General features: G+C 53.9%; 1 protein-coding gene across 1 annotated transcript in view; it reads right to left on the bottom strand.

Moving 5' to 3' along the window:
- Window positions 1–3,784: 3,784 nt before the first annotated feature.
- Window positions 3,785–21,494, bottom strand: part of ARID3B (AT-rich interaction domain 3B) — a 40,742-nt gene continuing 23,032 nt past the window's right edge. Inside the window, exons 5-9 of the mRNA XM_059857946.1 lie at window positions 14,790–14,973; window positions 11,872–12,125; window positions 10,401–10,658; window positions 8,565–8,660; window positions 3,785–7,329 (exon numbers count right to left, since the gene is read on the bottom strand). Coding sequence (XP_059713929.1) covers window positions 7,160–7,329; window positions 8,565–8,660; window positions 10,401–10,658; window positions 11,872–12,125; window positions 14,790–14,973 — 962 coding nt within the window. The 3' untranslated portion in view covers window positions 3,785–7,159. The remainder of the gene's footprint in view (window positions 7,330–8,564; window positions 8,661–10,400; window positions 10,659–11,871; window positions 12,126–14,789; window positions 14,974–21,494) is intronic.

Below are 21,494 nucleotides of genomic sequence, written 5' to 3' on the forward strand. Positions count from 1 at the left end.
GGCCCGGGCCTTGTGCAGCAGCTCCTTGATGTGCCTGGCCGGGGCCTGGAGCTGCAGCAGCAGCAGGAGCTGGCCCAGGGGGCTGGGCGGTGAGGAGAGCACGCTGCAGCTCAGGCTGGGGGCACTGCGGTGCTGGAACGGGAGAGAGAGTGGGGGACACTGGGAAACCTCTTCTGACCTCACCCAGCCCTTCAGCCTCCAACCTCATCCAGCCCTTCCAGCTCCAACTCCATTGTGTCCTTCCAGCTCTGACATCATCCAGCCCTTCCACTTCCAACCTCATCCAGCCCTTCCAGCTCCAACCTCATCCAGCCCTTCCAGCTCTGACCTCATTGTGTCCTTCCACTTCTGACCTCATCCAGCCCTTCTGGCTCCAACCTCATCCAGCCCTTCCACCTCCAACCTCATCCAGCCCTTCCAGCTCCAATCTCATCCAGCCCTTCTGGCTCCAACCTCATCCAGCCCTTCCAGCTCCAACCTCATCCAGCCCTTCTGGCTCCAACCTCATCCAGCCCTTCCAGCTCTGATCTCATCCAGCCCTTCAACCTCTGACCTCACTGCGTCCTTCAGATCCAACCTCATCCAGCCCTTCCAGCCCTCACCTCATTGTGTCATTCAACCTCTGACATCACCCAGCCCTTCCAGCTCCAACCTCATCCAGCCCTTCCAGCTCCAACCTCATCCAGTCCTTCCAGCTCCGACCTCATCCAGCCTTTCCAGCTCCAACCTTGTCATGTCCTTCCAGCTCTGACCTCACCCAGCCCTTCAACCTCCAACCTCATCATGTCCTTCCACCTCCAGCCTCCTCCAGCCCCTCCAGCTCCAGCCCTTCCATGCCGGCCATGCTCCTCCCCCAGCAGGGGCAGGCTGGCCAGGAAAGGGGCAGCCGCGTGGGTTTGATGCTCCCCAGCGCTGCTGCCAGCTCTGTCTGCCAATTCCACCCCCTGAGGATGAGGCACAGAGCCCCCGGTGAGGGAGGCACCGCCCGGGGCTTGCACTGCCCTGGGCACACCGCGGGGCCCCCGGTGCTGCCGGGAGGAGGATCTGCCTCTGCCCCTGGAGTTCCAGGGCTCTGAGATCAGGCAAAACTCATTCGGAGCACGGAAACCGTTGCCGTGCTGACCTTGCTGAGCTTGGTTTTGGTGCTCGCCAGCTCGCAGGAGTAGCTGGAGGGGGCGCGGGGATCCCAGCAGGCCTCGGCGCAGGGGCACAGGACCTCGCCCACGAAGGAATCCTGGAGGCTCCGTGACCTGGCGTAGACAGCGAAGCGCAGGGCGCAGCCGCCCAGCTCCTCCGGGCCGTACGGGCCGAACCGGCACCGGCGCGATTGCCGGCGGAGGCTCCTGCGGCGCACGGACACGCGGCGGTACGGCGGCACCAGGGACACCTTGACGCGGGAGTCCTGCTGGCCCTGGGGCAGGTGCGACACGCCGAGGATGGTGACGGTGAGGGTGGCCTCGGGCAGGGAGTAGTGCAGGTCGCAGTGGAGCCGGGGGCGCTGCCCGGAGCGCGGTGGGGAGCCCGGGGCGGCGGGGACCAGCGGGCTCCGCTCGCTGCAGAGGAGTTTGCTGCCGGCGATGGTGCCGCGGCGCTGCCACAGCCCCGCCAGCTGCGGGAGGAAGGAGAGGGTGGGCAGGGACGCTCTGCCGTGGGGCGAGCCCCCGCGGGGTGCCGGCGGTGCCGGGGAAATCTCCTTTGTCCGGGCACCCGGCGCCTCTCCCGTCAGCTCCTCGCCCTGCGGCTGGATGGGCACCGGCACCGTGACCGCGGGCAGAGCCGCCCCCAGCTCCACTCGCTGCCGGCCCAGGAGGCGGCCCGGGCGCCGGCGGTGCCACCAGCACATGGCACAGCCCAGGAGGACGCCGAGGCAGAGAAGGGACGGCCCAGCTCCGAGGGAGACCTGAAGGTGCGCTGAGAGAAGAAACAGAGAGAGAGAGAGATGGGCACGGTGGGCAGGGCCGAGCCAGCGCGGCTCTCCCCGGGTGCTGCGGCAGCTGGGGCGACCCCGGTGCCCCCTCCCCGGGGCTCCCTCTCTGCTCTTTGTCAGCCGGGATGGAGCTGGAACATCCCAAAGGCAGCAGGTGGGACAGGAGCCGCGCTCGGGCAGCCTGACACGGGCCGGGCCTGGAACAAAGGCGGTCTCAGCCTGATAAGGGTCCTGGAAGCGGGCGGTATCAGCGCCGTGCCAGGCTGACCCAGCTCGGGCACGAGCAGCCTGGCACTGCTGGGGGCTCACAGGGTGTGCGGGGGAGTGGGGGCACCTGCCAGGGGGATTTGGGGTGTCCGGGCTGGATTCAAAGCGGCAGCGGACCCTGAGGGCTGAGACAAGCCAAGCCCGGCCCCAAAGAGGGGAACCTCCCCCCTGAGAGGCGATGAGCTGGATTTTGTCCTTCCCTGCAGGGATGCCCGCGGGATTTTGGGATGCTCCCTGGGAAGAGGGCACCTCTGCACATGGGGCATTTAGGGAGTAGGGAAGCAACTCCTGCACACGAGGGCTGAAGCTCCTTTGGAATTTGGTTCCCGAGTTTCAGAGATGACATCTGTGCGGCTGTGCTGGCAGAAAACCTTCCTGTGCCCAAAGCTGGCTTCGCTTCCAGCACTGGAGCCAGGGATTAAGGAGAACAGGGCCGGGACGAAGCCGTGCCAGAGCCTGAGCCGAGTCTCTGAAGGGATGGGGATGTCGGAAGGAGAAAAGCGAGCATTGTGTCACCCCGCGGGGCCGTGCCGCCCTGCCCAGGTGCCTTAATCGGCGCTGGGCTCTCCGCAGCCCTTTGTTGTTTGTTCGGGAGCCGGGCGCTGGCCGGGATGAGCTGAATGGCGGCGGTTCGGGAGGGATGGAGGGGAGGGGGCTGGCTGGAATTTCCCTCCAGGGATTATATTCCAGCCCTAACAGCGCCTGCCTAGCCCGCGGCCGTCCGGGCTCGGGAGAGCGGGTTGGGAGGGCCGGAGCGTGTCCGGCCCGGGCGCACGGACGCACGGACAGCGGCAGGGCTGGGAGTGCCGATGTGCAGCGCACCTTTGGGAGATCCGCTCCAGGATCCCTGCGGAGCCCAGCTCCACCGGGCCGCGGCTGCGGGGCTTGGCGTGAGCACCACGGAGCCGCTTCTCAGCTGAGCCCGGCTTAGCTGGGCGGAGTTGAGCACGCCGGGGCCGGGGGAGATCCGAACCCCGCAGGGACCCCGCCTTACCTGCTCCGGGCGCTGCCAAGGGGGAGAAGCCGGGGCTGGGAGAGGCGGAGGCGGGACGGGAGGGGAGCTGGGGGCCGGGATCGGCTGGGATAGGCTGGGATCGGAGCCCGGGGAGCTCACCGGCAGCTGGGCAATGAGGGCAGGGCAGCGCTTCTGGTTCTACGGGGTGAGGATGAGGAAGGTCGAGGGCTCCATGCCCTTCCCAGCCTCGGGGAATAGCTGGGAATTCTTTACCCTCAGTGCCCTCAGGACACAGCCCAACCTGTGGGAATAACTGGGAATTCTTTACCCTCTGTGCCCAGCCTCTGGGAATAGCTGGGAATTCTTTATCCTCACAGTCCAGTTCTCTGGGAATACCTGGGAATTCTTTACCCTCAGTGCCCAGCCTCTGGGAATAGCTGGGAATTCTTTACCCTCAGGACACAGCCCAACCTGTGGGAATAGCTGGGAATTCTCTACTCTCAGTGCCCAACCTCTGGGAATAGCTGGGAATTCTTTACCCTCAGAGCCCCTGCAAGTACACAGCCCAGTCTCTGGGAATTCTTCACCCTCAGGGAGCCAGCCAGGGGCACAAAGCAGGCGTGGGGGTCACGGTGTGAAGAGGTAGAAGTTTATTGGAATATAAACATTCAGATAACCTGTAAGATAGAAAAAACCCAACAACAACATATACAGACACTTGTTGGAAGGAGACGTTGAGGTATTTATCAACCGCCTAGGCTATCACATTTGTTTTTATTTACTTATTTTATTTTTTTTTTTTTTCTCTTTTAAATAGGTAAGAAAACTAGTTAGCAAGGCTGCTGCAGCTGTTTGGAGAGAACATCTGACCGCAGTCCCCTGGGAAGGAGCAGGCACACGCAGCCTCCCCTCACCCCACCCACCCTGCTGCCCTCCCCGCAGCCCCGGGAGCAGGCTCGGCTGGCTCTGCCCCCCGGGAAGCGCCGGGGGAGCAAGCTGGGGGCTGCCCGGGGCTTTTTGGCTGGTGTGAGGAGCTGGGGGAGGACGGAGCGCTGCCCTCGGGAACGTCCTGCCGGCAGCATCAAACCCTGAGTACGACACGGGGCTGGGGCAGCCCCCGCTCGGCCTTCCCCGCTCTGCTGCTGGTTTCCAGCACCCCCTACACCCAAAGCCTGGCAGCTCAGCAGGAGACCCGCAGCTCAGGCTGCCAGGGCCAAAGCCAGGCTGAGGGAAAGGGTTAACTCTTCACAGTCTGGACGGTCCTTGTCACCCCGGGCTGGGAAAAGGACCGGTTTATTGTTGCAGCTTATTTAACTGAGGTATCTGTTACGCTTCCCGACCTGATTCTTTCCCTGAATTGGATACAAAACAATCTGTTAGTCCCTGGCTAGTTCCAGTCTAGGTTGAGTAAAGCTTATAAACATTAATACTCTAGTAGTGTCCAAGCAGTTCAGTGATTCGAGTGCCTTTCTGTGCAAGAAAACACAACGTTAGCAAGTGAGACAAAGCAGCCCCACCCCGGAGCAGCCTCTGCTCCCCGGGGCCAGGGAGCAGAGCAGAGGGAAAAGCAGAAAGTGCCCCAGTCCCACTCAGAGGAAACAGCCCAAGCCCACCCAAGAATAAAATAAAACAACCAAAAGAAAACCCCAAAAAAAAGGGGGGGGGGGGGGAAATAATCTGATTGAGTCCCAGAGGCTGGAAAATCCTCTGGGAGTCTGTGAGGATGGAAGGAGCCTGCGGGTCAGGCCGGCTTCCCCCGCCCACAGGGAGGGCAGCTGGAGACACGCGGAGCAGCATCCCTCCCTCCCTGCCAGGACATCCCCACCTCCCGATCCCAGAGAGCCCTGGGGGCTGCGGGGGCAGGACAGCGCGGCACGGGGCAGGAAGCAGCAGGGGCTGTGACAGCGAGGACAACGAGGACAACGCACAGGTCCAACAAGGGGCAGGGCCACCCCTGCCCTGCTGTCCTGCCGTGCACATGTCCTGGGATGGGCTCTCGGAGGGTGGGGAAGCCACTGCTCCTCTGCTCAGCCTTGTCTGAGCTCCCTGTCTTTGGTGATGCGTTTAAAAGCCAACAGAAATAAAAGCAAACATAAAGTCAGCAAACCCACCTATGAAAACCCCCAAGCGATAGGATATGCCAATACTTCCTGAAGAGGTTAAAAAAAAAACAACCAACCCAACACAAACAAAAGCAACCCAACAAGTACATATCTGAGGTATTTCATCTGCTCAAAAAACCTGACTCGGGCCTGCAGCACGGGAAGGACGTCACCGGGGCAGGAGGGATGGCAGGGGTGGCACCAGGGCAGGGCATGGGGAAAGGCCAGAGGGACAGGGGGACAGCACCTGAGCAGCTGATTGACAGGGAGCTCTGCTTCCAGCCAGGGCTCCCAGGGCCAGGAAGGGCTGGATTCCCTGGGCTCTGCTCCTCCCTGGGAGCAGAAGGTCTCCCCTGCTCGGGTACCACGGCAGGGGGTTTGTGCCCACATTAACCACCCCACCTGCAGCCCTGCAGAGCTCCCAGAGCTGCTCCAGGGAGCCTGCACCAACCTGAGTGACTCTGCCATGGGGACAGAGGGGGGAACGTGGAACCCCAACACGCCCAGGCCCTGTGTCACTCCTCAGGGACACTCAGGACTCGAGGGGTGAGGTGGCACCAGCCAGAACCGAGCAGCTGATGGAGCCAGAACCGTGGAGAGGAGTAGGAGAGAGGCTCAGGAGCCTCCCCTGAGGACATGGGGACACAGCTGGAAGGGACACGAGCAGATTGCCACGGGAGGACAGGGCCGGGCACCCCCCGTCTCTCAGGATTGTCAAAACACGGAGTTGTGGGTGGGAAGAGGCCTGGTGGCCCCTGGTTCCAGGAGAACCAGGGGCCACCAGGAGAACCAGGGCTCCAGGAGAACCAGGGCTCCAGGAGAACCAGGGCTCCAGGAGAACCAGGGTTCCCAGCAGAACCAGGGTTCCCAGCAGAACCAGGGCTCCAGGAGAACAAGGGTTCCCAACAGAACCAGGGCTCCAGGAGAACCAGGGCTCCAGCAGAACCAGGGTTCCCAGCAGAACCAAGGCTCCAGGAGAACCAGGGCTCCAGCAGAACCAGGGCTCCAGGAGAACCAGGGCTCCAGGAGAACCAGGGTTCCCAGCAGAACCAGGGTTCCCAGCAGAACCAGGGCTCCAGCAGAACCAGGGTTCCCAACAGAACCAGGGCTCCAGGAGAACCAGGGCTCCAGCAGAACCAGGGCTCCCAGCAGAACCAGGGCTCCAGAAGAACCAGGGCTCCAGGAGAACCAGGGCTCCAGAAGAACCAGGGCTCCAGGAGAACCAGGGCTCCAGGAGAACCAGGGCTCCAGCAGAACCAGGGTTCCCAGCAGAACCAGGGCTCCAGCAGAACCAGGGCTCCTGCAGAACCAGGGCTCCTGCAGAACCAGGGCTCCTGCAGAACCAGGGCTCCCAGCAGAACCAGGGTTCCCAGCAGAACCAGGGCTCCTGCAGAACCAGGGTTCCCAACAGAACCAGGGCTCCAGGAGAACCAGGGCTCCAGGAGAACCAGGGCTCCAGGAGAACCAGGGCTCCCAGCAGAACCAGGGCTCCCAACAGAACCAGGGCTCCAGAAGGCTCCAGAACCAGGTTTCCCAGCAGAACCAGGGTTCCCAGCCCCAGTCCTGGCCCTTTCCCTGCCCTGGTGACGTCCTGGCCAGGAGCTGTGGCCCCAGAGCCATCCCTGATTGAGAAACGCCAGGTGTGCCCCCCCCCTCCATGGGAACACCACACACCCTGCGAGGAGGAGGAGGGGGAGGAACCAAAGAGCAAAAGGGAGGAAGGAAAGGAGGGGGAACAAAGCCAAAAAAAGGCCGGACAAAGAGACGATGAAGGAAAACTCGCTGGCATGGAAAGGTTTCACCACCACCACCACCACCACCATCATCATCATCATCCTCCAGGTGCTGTGCAGCCACGAGAGCAGGTTCCTTGAGGTGAGGTATGTGTGCACTCCTGGGCAGTGCCCGTCAGAGGGACCAGCTGGTGGAGGGCTCTGCGCCGGGCGTGCCCCGCGATGAGGTAGGGCTGGGGGAGCAGTGGGAGCTGCTGGAGCTGCTGCTGGAGCTGCTGCTGCACGAGCTCTGCGTGCCCGAGCCGGCCAGGAGCTGCACCACGGGCTTCTGGGCAAACAGCACCCCTGTGGGCACAGACAGGGTTAGGATGGGCAAGGGGGGAGCTTTCCCAGCCCCAGGATCTCATCCCAGCACAGAGAGGGTTAGGCTGGCAAAGGGGAGGCTTTCCCAGCCCCAGGATCCCATCTCATCCCATCCCATCCCAGAGAGGGTTAAGATGGGTAAAGGGGAGGCTTTCCCAGCCCCAGGATCCCATCCCATCCCATCCCATCCCATCCCATCCCATCCCATCCCATCCCATCCCATCCCATCCCATCCCATCCCATCCCATCCCATCCCATCCCATCCCATCCCATCCCAGAGAGCGGCTGGTTTGGCTCCTGTGCTCAGCAGGGAAGGGATGCCTGGAGCTGGAGCCTGCACAGGGATGCTGACCCTAAAGAAAACAGATCCCAAATGGGTTCTGCTTCCAAGGAGAAGCAGCTCCCATTGGGGTTAGGGTCGGGCAAAGCCAGGCTTCCTACTTGGGATTTGCCCAAGGATGCAGAGGTAAGGCCTGCAGAAGGGAATTGCTCCAGGGGACAATTCCTGCTGGGAGAGCCGAGCAAAGCCCCACCTCAGGAGAACAGGGACAATTCTCCTTCCTACGAATGCTTCCAGGGGGATTTCAAACCCCTTCCCTCAGATTTTAAAGCACTAACACCAAGCGAAAGGTGCTCCTCCTGCCCAGCCCAGCCAACAAGAATCCCAGTGAACAAGAATCGCCTCCCGCAGCCATTTGGCAGGGACCACCCCCATCCCACCCATTCCCGCCCCCCAGGAGGGCTGTCCCGTTCCAGGAGGGCTGTCCCTTTCCCGGGAGGGCTGTCCCTGGGCTGTCTCTTTCCCAGGAGGGCTGTCCCGTTCCAGGAGGGCTGTCCCTTTCCCGGGAGGGCTCTCCTTGTGCCCAGGAGAGCTGTCCCATTCCCAAGGGGGCTGTCCCGTTCCAGGAGGGCTGTCCCTGGGCTGTCTCTTTCCCAGGAGGGCTGTCCCGTTCCAGGAGGGCTGTCCCGTTCCAGGAGGGCTGTCCCTGGGCTGTCTCTTTCCCAGGAGGGCTGTCCCGTTCCAGGAGGGCTGTCCCTTTTCCGGGAGGGCTCTCCTTGTGCCCAGGAGAGCTGTCCCATTCCAGGAGGGCTGTCACTTTCCCAGGAGGGCTGTCCCTGGGCTGTCTCTTTCCCAGGAGGGCTGTCCCATTCCCAAGGGGGCTGTCCCTTTCCCGGGAGGGCTGTCCCTTTCCCGGGAGGGCTGTCCCGTCTCTCACCAGCGTAGGTGGTGCCGTTGATCTCCACGGACATGTTGATGCTGCCGATGCCGTTCGGGGACAGGTTCAGCGCCGCCGCCGCCGAGTCGGCCTTGTCTTGTTCCAGGGAGGGAGGGAGAGAGGGAGGGGGGCACAGTCAGAGAGCACTGATCCCATTCCCCGCACCCCCCGGAGCTGGGCACAGCCCCCCTTTGTCCCCTCTTTGGGCGAAAAGCCCACAGGAGTGCCCGAGGCCAGGCTGGACTTGGAGCACCCTGGGACATGGCAGTGTCCCTGTCCTTGGCTTTGAGGCCCCTTCCAACTCAAACCCTTCCAGGACAAGGCCACAGAGGTGCTGAAAGGCCTTGGTGAGGCTGGGAGCCCGCTGGCATTGGGAAATGTTTCCCCCAGGGCCATTCCAGTCCCAAGGAAGGGCTGGGAGCACAGAGATAAGCCCAGATTTCACTCCCAGCTGGATTTTGCTGTGGCTCGCTGTGCTCGGACTGCAGCAGCTCCCGCGGCCACTGGAGGGAGGGAAAAGCCAGGGACACTCCATGAAAATCAGGATTTTCCCAGCCTGGGCAGGGATGGGCAGCTGAACATGGAACTCCTCCAGCTCCACGAGGGTGAACCTGGATTTTGGGACTGCCCCTCCAAGGAGGGCAGCAAGGCCAAAAAAACCTCTAAAAACTCCACACTGAACCTAAATATTGTTACCAAGCCATGCTGAGCTTACCAAAACCAGCTCTCAGAGCATCTCCACCTGGTTTCTAGGGTGCAGTGAGGAAAAGGAGGGCAGGGAAGACAAGACAGCCCCTGCAAAGGTGGGAATCCCATCCCTGAATCCTCAGCCTGTTCCTGTTTCTAGGGACAGCAGTGGTTCCCAGCATTTGGATTTAGTTCAGGGTGAAAGCAAAAGTGAGGTGAATGAACACTCCTGGATAAAATTTTCATTCGCTATCACTGGATCATGTGGTTTGGATGTGGAATTTGGTTGGAGGCAGAGCTGCCAGGAACTGGGAGCACTGACATGACAGAAATAATTGCTAAGATTCAGGATGAATTATTTAAATCCAGGCTGAGAAGAAGCCCAGAAATTGAGACATTTTTTAAAAGTAATACAATCTAAAAAAGAAACAAGTTCTAAAAGAAAGAACTGCTGCTCTGAAGGAACTGCTTTGACCCTTCCCACCCACATTTGTGGCCAAGCACCTCAAACCAGCACTGCTGGAGCAAGAACAGCTCTTCCCTTCCAAACTGTGCCAAACTTGACCAGCTTGGAGCTTTGGGAATGTGGCAAAGCTTACAGAATCCACAGAATGGCCAGGTTGGGAGAGACCTTCAAGATCATCCAGTCCAACCCAGACCCAACAGGTCAACTAAACCCTGGTACCCAGTGCCACATCCAGGCTTTGTTAAACACACCCAGGGATGAGGACTGCACCACCTCCCTGGGAAGAACATTCTAGAACTTTATCACCCCTTCTGTGAAAAACTTTTTCCTGATATCCAACCTAAATTTCCCTTGGTGCAGCTCCAGGCTGTGCCCTCTGGTTCTGTCACTGCTGCCTGGAGAGAGAGCCCAACCCCACCTGGGTACAGGCACCTTTCAGGGAGTTTAGAGAGTGATGAGGTCACCCCTGAGTCTCCTTTTCTCTTGAATCTGGGCTGGATTTGGATGAGCTGGAGAACAAACCCAGCAGGAAAACCCAACAAAACCTTGCACCTGAACACCTCCACGCCAACAAAGGTGACCCAGAGGTCACTCAGAGGTGACCCAGGTGTGTGTGTGACATTCCAGGCCGGGAGCTTTCCCTCCCTGCAGCTTCCTGAGGAGCTGGGCCTGCCGTGCCTCACCTTTCCCATTGATTTTGATCTTCATGGGGACCTGCCGGGCCATGCTGAACAGGTTGCGCTGCAGGGCCTGCTGCACCAGCCGCTGCTCCTCCTCCGTCATGCGCGGCACCTTCTTCTCTGGGGGCTCTCCCGCCTCCAGCCTCTCCCTCAGCTGCTCCAGCGTGGCTGTCCTGGCTGCCACCGTGGCCTGCTGGCCACCCAGTGTCACCGGCACGGCCACGCGGCTCGGCATGGACACCGTCAGGGGCACGCCGTCACCTGGGCAAGGAGGGGGCACTCAGCGGGGGGACATTGGCAGGACCACAGCCCCACATTCCCAGGCCATGCAGTGTGGCATGGACACTGCCAGGAGGAGTCACTCAGCCAGGGGACACGGCCAACACCCTGCTCCCACAGTCCCAGGCCACACGGTCAGAAGGGGTCACTCAGCCAGGGGACACTGCCAGGAGGGGTCTCTCAGTCAGAGGACACTGCCAACACCACAGTCCCACATTCCCAGGCCACACGGTCAGGAGGGGTCCCTCAGCCAGGCCACACGGTCAGGAGGGGTCCCTCAGCCAGGCCACACGGTCAGGAGGGGTCCCTCAGCCAGGCCACACAGCCAGGAGGGTCCCTCAGCCAGGCCACACATCCAGGAAGGTCCCTCAGCCAGGCCACACGGTCAGGAGGGGTCCCTCAGCCAGGCCACACAGCCAGGAGGGTCCCTCAGCCAGGCCACACATCCAGGAAGGTCCCTCAGCCAGGCCACATAGCCAGGAGGGTCCCTCAGCCAAGGGGCACAGCCAGGAGGGTCCCTCAGCCAGGCCACACGGTCAGGAGGGTCCCTCAGCCAGGCCACACGGCCAGGAAGGTCCCTCAGCCAGGCCACACAGCCAGGAAGGTCCCTCAGCCAGGCCACACGGTCAGGAGGGGTCACTCAGCCAGGCCACACTGCCAGGAGGGGTCTCTCAGTCAGAGGACACTGCCAACACCACAGTCCCACATTCCCAGGCCACACGGTCAGGAGGGGTCCCTCAGCCAGGCCACACAGCCAGGAAGGTCCCTCAGCCAGGCCACACGGTCAGGAGGGGTCCCTCAGCCAGGCCACACGGTCAGGAGGGGTCCCTCAGCCAGGCCACACAGCCAGGAGGGTCCCTCAGCCAGGCCACACAGCCAGGAGGGTCCCTCAGCCAGGCCACACGGTCAGGAGGGGTCCCTCAGCCAGGCCACACAGCCAGGAGGGTCCCTCAGCCAGGCCACACAGCCAGGAGGGTCCCTCAGCCAGGCCACACAGCCAGGAAGGTTCCTCAGCCAGGCCACACGGTCAGGAGGGGTCCCTCAGCCAGGCCACACGGTCAGGAGGGTCCCTCAGCCAGGCCACACAGCCAGGAGGGTCCCTCAGCCAGGCCACAGAGCCAGGAGGGTCCCTCAGCCAAGGGGCACAGCCCACACCACACTCCCACAGTCCCGCCGCCGCCATGGCCGAGCTGACCTTTCCTGAGGGCCGGTGAGACGCGGGGGCTGCCGGAGGCGCTGCCCGCGGCCACGCCGATGATGGGGAAGCGGATTTTGGGGGGGGACAGCAGGGAAGGAGGCCCCGGCGGGGAGGGCGAGTAGCTGAACAGCGAGGAGCTGTAGCTGGGCCGCCGGCCCTCGCGCCGGTTTCCGTCGATGGCGGCCTGCAGCTCGGCCGGGGAGCTCAGAGACTTCTTCTCGCACTCGTAGGCGTAGAGGTACTTCATGTACCTGGAGAGGGACACAGAGAGGGGAACTCAGGTGGCACGGGGACAGGAGACACGTGCCGAGGGGCTCAGCAGGTTTGGGGTGTTTGGGAGCGTGGCTCGGTATGGGTGTGCTCAGTGTTTGTAGGGAAATGTGCCAGGAGATATTCGTGATCCCAAAAGGATCACCCAGAATTCCCTCACAATTGAAATATCATCTATAAACCATCCAGAATTCCTTCACAACTGAAATATTACTTATAAATCACCCAGAATTCCCTCACAACTGAAATATTAACTATAAGCCATTCAGAATTCCCTCACAATTGAAATATAATCTATAAACCATCCAGATTTCCCTCACAAATGAAATACAATCAAAGAATCATCCAGAATTGCCTCACAAATGAAACATCCTCAAAGAATCATCCAGAATTCTCTCACACATGAAATATCCTCAAAGGATCACCCAGAATTCCCTCACAACTGAAATATCCTCTATAAACCATCCAGATTCCCCTCACAAATGAAATATCAGCAATAAATCACCCAGAATTCCCTCACAACTGAAATACAATCAAAGAATCATCCAGAATGCCCTCACAACTGAAATATCGGCTATAAATCATCCAGAATTCCCTCACAACTGAATAATTATCTATAAATCATCCAGAATACCCTCACAAGTGAAATATTATCCATAAACAATTCAGAATGCCCTCACAAATGAAATATCCTCAAAGAATCATCCAGAATTGCCTCAGAACTGAAATATTGTCTAGAAATCATCCAGAATTCCCTCACAATTGAAATATTATCTAAAATCATCCAGAATTGCTTCACAACTGAAATACTGACTATAGATCATCCAGAATTCCCTCACAAATGAAATATCATCTACAAACCATCCAGAATTCCATCACAACAGAATAATTATCTATAAATCACCCAGAATTCCCTCACAACTGAAATATTATCTATAAACCATTCAGAATTCCCTCACAAATGAAATATCATCTATAAATCATGCAGAACTCCCTCACAATTGAAATATTATCTAGAAACCATGCAGAATTCCCTCACAACTGAAATATCCTCTAGAAACCATCCAGAATTCCCTCACAATTCAAATACTGACTATAGATCATTCAGAATTCCCTCACAAATGAAGTATCAGCAATAAATCATCCAGAATTCCCTCACAATTGAAATATCCCCTATAAATCAACCAAAATTCCTTCACAACTGAAATATCCTCAATCACCCAGAATTCCCTCCCAACTGAAATATTATCTATAAATAATATTTGTATATTAATAAATTATGTATAAATCACCCAGAATTCCCTCACAACTGAAATATTATTTACTAATAATATTTTACCAATAATAATTACTAAGAGCAGGTATTTAATAACAGATATATCTAAAAATAATAAAAAGTTATCCACACAAACAAGTAATAATACCCATCTAACAGCAGCTAAATACCCAATAACAGCAAGGATCCAACAGCAAATGTCCAATGGCAGATAAAAATCCAATAATCTTAATTGGATTATTCCAATAATATCCACTGCCATAACTGGATTATTCTAATTAGATTAATCCAATAATACCCAACTATATATATAAAATAAAAATAATAAATATATTGATATTATATATCAACAATATGTGATTTATATATTATAAATATATAGTATATATTTATTATATATTTATATAATAAATATAAATATTTAAATATGTATTTAGAAAATGTTTATGTGGTATATATAAATATAAATATATTTACAAGTAAAGATTTTATATTTAAATATAAACACATTTATATTTATATAAATACACAACATATATTTATTATATATTTATATTTATAAATTATAACATATATAATTATTATAGACTTACATAATAAATAGAAAATATCTAAATTTTTATTTATAAAATATTTATATATTTTATATATAAAGAGAAATATATTTATAAATATATAAATACTTTATAATGAAATATATACATATTTACATAGTATACATTTATTATATTTATATACTATATTATATATAGTATATATAATATATATAAAATATATGTATAATATATAATATATAATATAATATAAAATATATTATATAGAATTTATAAAATATACTATATATTTATTATATTTTTATATAATATATAAATATTTAAAATATCTTTCTAAAATACATATTTATAAATATACTAATATATTTATAACTATAGAAATATTTCTATATTTAATATACACATATTATAGAAATATGTGCATATTAAATATACACATATTTACAGAAATAATTATATCTATATAATAAATATAAGTAATTAAATCTATAGTTATAAAATATTTCAACATTTCACATAAATTATTTAAATAAATTTAAATAAAATTTAAATAAACCTTTAAATAAATTCTAATTTCATATAATATAGTTAATTTCATAGTTACAATATATTTATAGAAAATATTAATATACTTATGAATATATTATTTATTTAAATAAATTATTTCTATATAATAAATGTAAATAGTTACTTTTATATTCATTATATAAACATATGAAATATTGAAATATTGATAAATGCATCATTAGGTTTATATTTAAATGTACAGATATGTCTATAACATGAGTATTTTCCATTTCAGTGACTGCACTCACTGTGTGCGCAGGGTGAAGGCAGCACTGGTGATGGAGGTGGGCAGGTTCAGGCCTTTGGTGATCTCCCTCCAGATCTTCTTGTTGATGATCTCCACCAGCCCGCCCTTCTCTGTCACCAGCTTGTAGAGCATGTAGAGATCCAGGATCTGCTTGGCCATGATGGGGATCCTGTTGATGGGAGTGCCTGAGAAAGGGAACATGGAGAGGATGAGGGCACCACCTCAGGGGGATCCAGCTCTCTCTGCCCTAACAGGAGCAGATCCAGGATCTGCTGGGCCATGATGGAGACCCTGGAAAAAGGAGCATGGAGAGGAAGAAGGCATGGGCAGCTCAGGGGGATCCAGCTCTGTCTGCCCTAACAGGAGCAGACAGAGGATCTGCTGGGCCAGGATGGAGACCCTGGAGAAAGGAGCATGGAGAGGAAGAGGGCATGGGCAGCTCAGGGGGATCCAGCTCTCTCTGCCCTAACAGGAGCAGATCCAGGATCTGCTGGGCCATGATGGGAGTTCCTGGAAAAAGGAGCACAGACAGGATGAGGGCATGGGCAGCTCGGGGGGGATCCAGCTCTCTCTGCCCTAACAGGAGCAGATCCAGGATCTGCTTGGCCATGATGGAGACCCTGGAAAAAGGAGCATGGAGAGGAAGAAGGCATGGGCAGCTCAGGGGGATCCAGCTCTCTCTGCCCTAACAGGAGCAGATTCAGGATCTGCTTGGCCATGATGGGGATCCTGTTGATGGGAGTGCCTGAGAAAGGGAACATGGAGAGGATGAGGGCACCACCTCAGGGGGATCCAGCTCTCTCTGCCCTAACAGGAGCAGACAGAGGATCTGCTGGGCCATGATGGAGACCCTGGAAAAAGGAGCATGGAGAGGAAGAGGGCATGGGCAGCTCAGGGGGATCCAGCTCTGTCTGCCCTAACAGGAGCAGATCCAGGATCTGCTGGGCCATGATGGAGACCCTGGAAAAAGGAGCACAGACAGGATGAGGGCATGGGCAGCTCAGGGGGATCCAGCTGTCTGCCCTAACAGGAGCAGATCCAGGATCTGCTTGGCCATGATGGGAGTTCCTGGAAAAAGGAGCACAGACAGGATGAGGGCATGGGCAGCTCAGGGGGATCCAGCTCTCTCTGCCCTAACAGGAGCAGATCCAGGATCTGCTTGGCCATGATGGGAGTTCCTGGAAAAAGGAGCACAGACAGGATGAGGGCACGGGCAGCTCGGGGAGGGGGATCCAGCTCTCTCTGCCCTAACAGGAAATTCAGGGAATTTGCAGCCTGGCTCGTGGTCTTTCCATGGAAAACCTTTTCCTGTGGGTAAAGGGAATTAGCAGAGCAATAAAAACCTGCAGCTTCTGGAATAGAAAGAGGGGAAGTTGGGACTACTGAATGGGTTTTATGAGCTCAGGGTTAAAATCCTTGGATAAAAATGCTCCCTCATCCCTCAGGATGTGCTGTTTGCCTGGGAACAGCAGGACCAAGGGAATCAGCACTGGAAAACAGAATCCCATCCCCCTCTCACATGTTCAGCATTTGGAACAACCTGGAGATGTCACTGTCATATTCTCTGAAAAATCCCTTCACCAAGATTTCTTCTCCTGGGAAGCTGAGAAGCCTCAGAGAAGAATGAAAACAATAATCATCTGATTGCTTCTCTTTGTTTTGCAGCTTTGGAATGTGGTCTGGAGATCATTTACCAACAGGTGAATGCTTGATTGGCTCCATCTGAATTGTTTTTAATTAATGACCAATCACCATCAGCTGGGTCAGGCTCTGAGGAGTCAGTCATGAGTTTTCATTACCATTCTTTGTGACCTTCTGTCTGTATCCTTTCTCTTTCTTTAGTACAGTTTTAGTATGACATTCTTTAATATAACATCATATCATAAAATAATGAATCAGCCTTCTGAGAACATGGAGTCAGACTCATCTCTCACCTCATCCTGGGGACCCTCACAACCACCACATGGAGAGGTAAATAAAGGCTGCTCCTTCCAGAGAGCTTCCAGCCTCCCACTCCTTTTCCCTCCCAAACAATTCCCAGATGAGGCCACAGCAGCTCTGAGCATCCCAAAACCACATCCTGCTCCATCCTTCCTGCTTGGTTCTGTGTATTTTGGGTTAATGTGGAAGAAAATCTGATTTTTAACCTCCCCCTCTGGCAGCTCCTGGAAGTGCCAACGCCCAGCCTAAGGAGATTTAGGCAGGGAGAGGAAGAAGGAATAATAAAAAGCTGAAGTGGCAGAGCTTTTATTTGGCCTGGGAAACTCTGTCCTGGATCAAAGGGCCGCCCAGCCCATCCTGTCCCCACAATGGGCAGCCCTAGCCTGGCAGGAAGGCTGGGAGGGGGGCAGGGGACAACTGTGGAATCCCCAGTCCCCAGGGGAGGCTGGTGCCACTGCTGGCAGCCCCTGATCCCCCGTTTATGGCCCTATAAATGAGTTTATTCCGTGCCATGAAAGGAGCCCTGCAGATGGCCTTGTCAGACATCCAAGGGGGAATTTTTTTCCCCTGTCTTTTCTTTGGGAATCCCATTAGGCTTTAGTAGCTCGTGGTGCCAATTCCCACAGGTTAACCAGATGCTGGATAAAAGGAACAGATCCCATTTTGCAGCTCTGAAGGGCTGAAAACCCCACAGATTCAAAGTGCTTCAATTTATATCAATCCCAGCCTCTTCCCTTGTCCAAGGAGCAGATCCCACAACCCCTTCCCACATTTCAGGGGCACAGACCCCTCAGGAAGCACAGAGGGAATTCCAAACCCTCCAAACTCTGCAGCTCCATCCCTCCCTCCCCAAAATCCCCAATTTCCTCTGTTTTTTTCCTGAGCATCCATTTTGTCTCAGGCTGAGAGCAGCCCTGGGAATCAGGGCAGGATCGAGTTACCTCCAGCTGTCACTCATCACCTGAGTCACACCCGCAGGGAAAACAGGGAAATATTTCCTTCCAAAGCCCCCAGGACACCCCAAAATTCCCTTTTTTTCCATTAATTAGCCACAGCAGCAAAGCCTTTGCTGGGCTGGGGGAGGATGAAGCCCCTCTCCCCCCAGTTTTCCCAATCCAATTAAAGGAATGGCATTAATTTGTCCAGCAGGGACTTTCATCCAGATGGAGAGTGAAAGGGAAGAGCTGTGGATGAAGCTCTCAGCAACTCAGAAAATATGAACAAATATCTGCTTTTGAATGCCCAGCCTTCCCCCCAAGCACACTTCTACCCTTCTCCACATTTCCCCAGCTCAGCAGCTGGGAAAATACACAAATTATTAATCCAGATAATGCCTGTGAGAGGCACAAACATCTCCTGCAGCACTGGGGAATAAGGGCTGAAGCATTTCCAGGGAGCTGCTCCCAGCTGGAGCAGGGACAGCGAGGGGATCTGACCTCCCTGAATCACCTCAGCACCCCCTGGACACCTTCCCTCCCTGAGCTGGGCTTCAAACAGGACCAAAGTGCCCAAAATTTCATTTATTAACCCAGCTAAAAAGTGCTTTATACAGAAAAACACATTTATAAACTCAGCTAAACATGTTTACACACACAATATAAATTTATCCACTGAGATAAAACCTCAAGTTTGGTTAAATGTTAAAATTCCTTCATGCAGCTGAGAAACTTTACAGCAGGGACAGAGCTGCTCCCAGGAGCTGCAATGATTTCAGCACCCAGAGCACAGCTTCCCTCCCTCAGCTGTGCTTCAAACAGGAGCAAAGTGCCCCGAAATTTCATTTATAAACCCAGCTACATCAAGATTTAGACAGAAACACATTTATAAACTCAGCTAAGAGGGCTTTATACAGAAACATTCAGCCAAACGTGTTTACACACACAATATAAATTCATCCACTGAGAGAAAACCTCGAGGTTGGTTCCCCCCAAAATAAAATTGCCTTGTGCAGCTGAAAAACTTTACAGCAGGGACAGCACTGTCCCAGGAGCTGCAATAATTCTGTTACCTCAGCACCCCCAGCACAGCTGTGCTTCAAACAGGACCAAAGTGCCCAAAACTTCATTTATAAATTCAGCTAAACAGGGATTTACACAGAAACACACATTTAGAAACTCTGTTACACACAGAATATAAATTTATCCACTGAGACAAAACCTTGAGTTTGGTTTTTCCCCCAAAAATAAAATTCCTTTGTGCAGCTGAGAAACTTTACAGCAGGGACAGAGCTGCTCCCAGGAGCTGCAATAACTTCAGCACCCCCAGGAAAACTTCTTTCTCTCAGCTTTGCTTTAAACAGGACCAAAGTGCCCAAAATTTCATTTATAAACCCAGCTAACAGGGCTTTATACAGAAACACATTTCTGTATAAATCCCTGTTTAGCTGAATTTATAAATGAAGTTTTGGGCACTTTGGTCCTGTTTGAAGCACAGCTGTGCTGGGGGTGCTGAGGTGATGGAATTATTGCAGCTCCTGGGACAGTGCTGTCCCTGCTGTAAAGTTTTTCAGCTGCACAAGGCAATTTTATTTTGGGGGGGAACCAACCTCGAGGTTTTCTCTCAGTGGATGAATTTATATTGTGTGTGTAAACACGTTTAGCTGAATGTTTCTGTATAAAGCCCTCTTAGCTGAGTTTATAAATGTGTGTTTCTGTCTAAATCTTGATGTAGCTGGGTTTATAAATGAAATTTCGGGGCACTTTGCTCCTGTTTGAAGCACAGCTGAGGGAGGGAAGCTGTGCTCTGGGTGCTGAAATCATTGCAGCTCCTGGGAGCAGCTCTGTCCCTGCTGTAAAGTTTCTCAGCTGCATGAAGGAATTTTAACATTTAACCAAACTTGAGGTTTTATCTCAGTGGATAAATTTATATTGTGTGTGTAAACATGTTTAGCTGAGTTTATAAATGTGTTTTTCTGTATAAAGCACTTTTTAGCTGGGTTAATAAATGAAGTTTTGGGCACTTTGGTCCTGTTTGAAGCACAGCTGTGCTGGGGGTGCTGAGGTGACAGAATTATTGCAAACCAGGTTTGGTTTTCCCCTCCAAAATAAAATTCCTTTGTGCAGCTGAGAAACTTTACAGCAGGGACAGAACTGGAGCTGCAGTAACTCCCTTTCCCACTGCAATAATTCCATTTCCCACGTGTTCCTCCAGCACTGCCCCACAGGTCCCACAGTCCTGGTGAATTCCCGGAGTTTTCCAGAGGGATTTGGTGCCCCCTCCTCCCCCAGGCCGGCCCGGGGAGGGTGATAAAGGAAGGGTTTTATTGGAAACCCCCAGTGCTGCCACAGGAAAGGCTGAAGGGCAGAGCCTGAGCCGGGCAGGGCTGTCAGGGCTGTGATGGATTACTGTCATCTGGCAGCGCCAGGATTAATGAGCTCGGGGCCAGGGGGCAGAATTCCAGAGGGAAAGGTCAGAGCTGGGGCCACACCACAAGACTTGTTGCCTTTTGATGGTAAATTCATTTTACTGTACTTGCAAGGCTCCTGCCCCGAGCCAGAGGAAGATCCTCCTCTCTCAGTTTGCTCGGAAAATAACTTCTCCTGCCTCTCAGCAGAACCCCAGCCCCATCACTTGGCTCATCCCAGCCCCATCACTTGGCTCATCCCAGCCCCATCACCTGGCTCATCCTAGCCCCATATTTTGGCTCATCCTAGCCCCAAAACTTGGCTCATCCTAGCCCCAAAACTTGGCTCATCCCAGCCCCATCACTTGGCTCATCCCAGCCCCATCACCTGGCTCATCCCAGCCCCATCACCTGGCTCATCCCAGCCCCATCACCTGGCTCATCCCAGCCCCATCACCTGGCTCATCCCAGCCCCATCACCTGGCTCATCCCAGCCCCATCACTTGGCTCATCCCAGCCCCATCACCTGGCTCATCCCAGCCCCATCACCTGGCTCATCCCAGCCCCATCACCTGGCTCATCCCAGCCCCATCACCTGGCTCATCCCAGCCCCATCACCTGGCTCATCCCAGCCCCAAAATTTGGCTCATCCCAGCCCCATCACTTGGCTCATCCCAGCCCCATCACCTGGCTCATCCCAGCCCCATCACTTGGCTCATCCCAGCCCCATCACTTGGCTCATCCCAGCCCCAAAACTTGGCTCATCCCAGCCCCATCACCTGGCTCATCCTAGCCCCAAAACTTGGCTCATCCCAGCCCCAAAACTTGGCTTCCCAACTCCATAACTTGGCTTGTCCCAGCTCCATAATTTGGCTCATCTCAACCTTGTCTCTTGGTTCATCCCAGCTCCATCACTTGGCTCATCCCAGCTCCATAGCTCAGCTCATCTCAACCCCATCCCTTGGTTCATCCCAGCTCTATAATTTGGCTCATCCCAGCCCTGTAACATGGCTTCCCAGCCCCATCACTTGGCTCATCCCAGCCCCATCACATGGCTCATCCCAGTTCTGTAATTTGGCTCACACCAGCCCCATAACTTGGCTCATCCCAGCCCCATATTTTGGCTTCCCAACTCCATAACTTGGCTCATCCCAGCCCCATATTTTGGCTTCCCAATTCCATAACTTGGCTCATCCCAGGCCTATAACTGGGCTCATCCCAGCTCTGTAATTTGGCTAATCCCAGCTCCATCACTTGGCTCATCCCATCTCTGTAATTTGGCTCATCTCAACCCTGTCTCTTGGCTCATCCTAGCCCCATCACTTGGCCAATCCCAGCTCCATCACTTGGCTCACATCAGCCCCATAACCTGTCTCATCCCAGCCCCATAACCTGTCTCATCCCAGCCCCATAACCTGTCTC

The sequence above is a fragment of the Haemorhous mexicanus genome, chromosome 13, assembly GCF_027477595.1.
Source record: "Haemorhous mexicanus isolate bHaeMex1 chromosome 13, bHaeMex1.pri, whole genome shotgun sequence".
NCBI lineage: Eukaryota > Metazoa > Chordata > Aves > Passeriformes > Fringillidae > Haemorhous > Haemorhous mexicanus.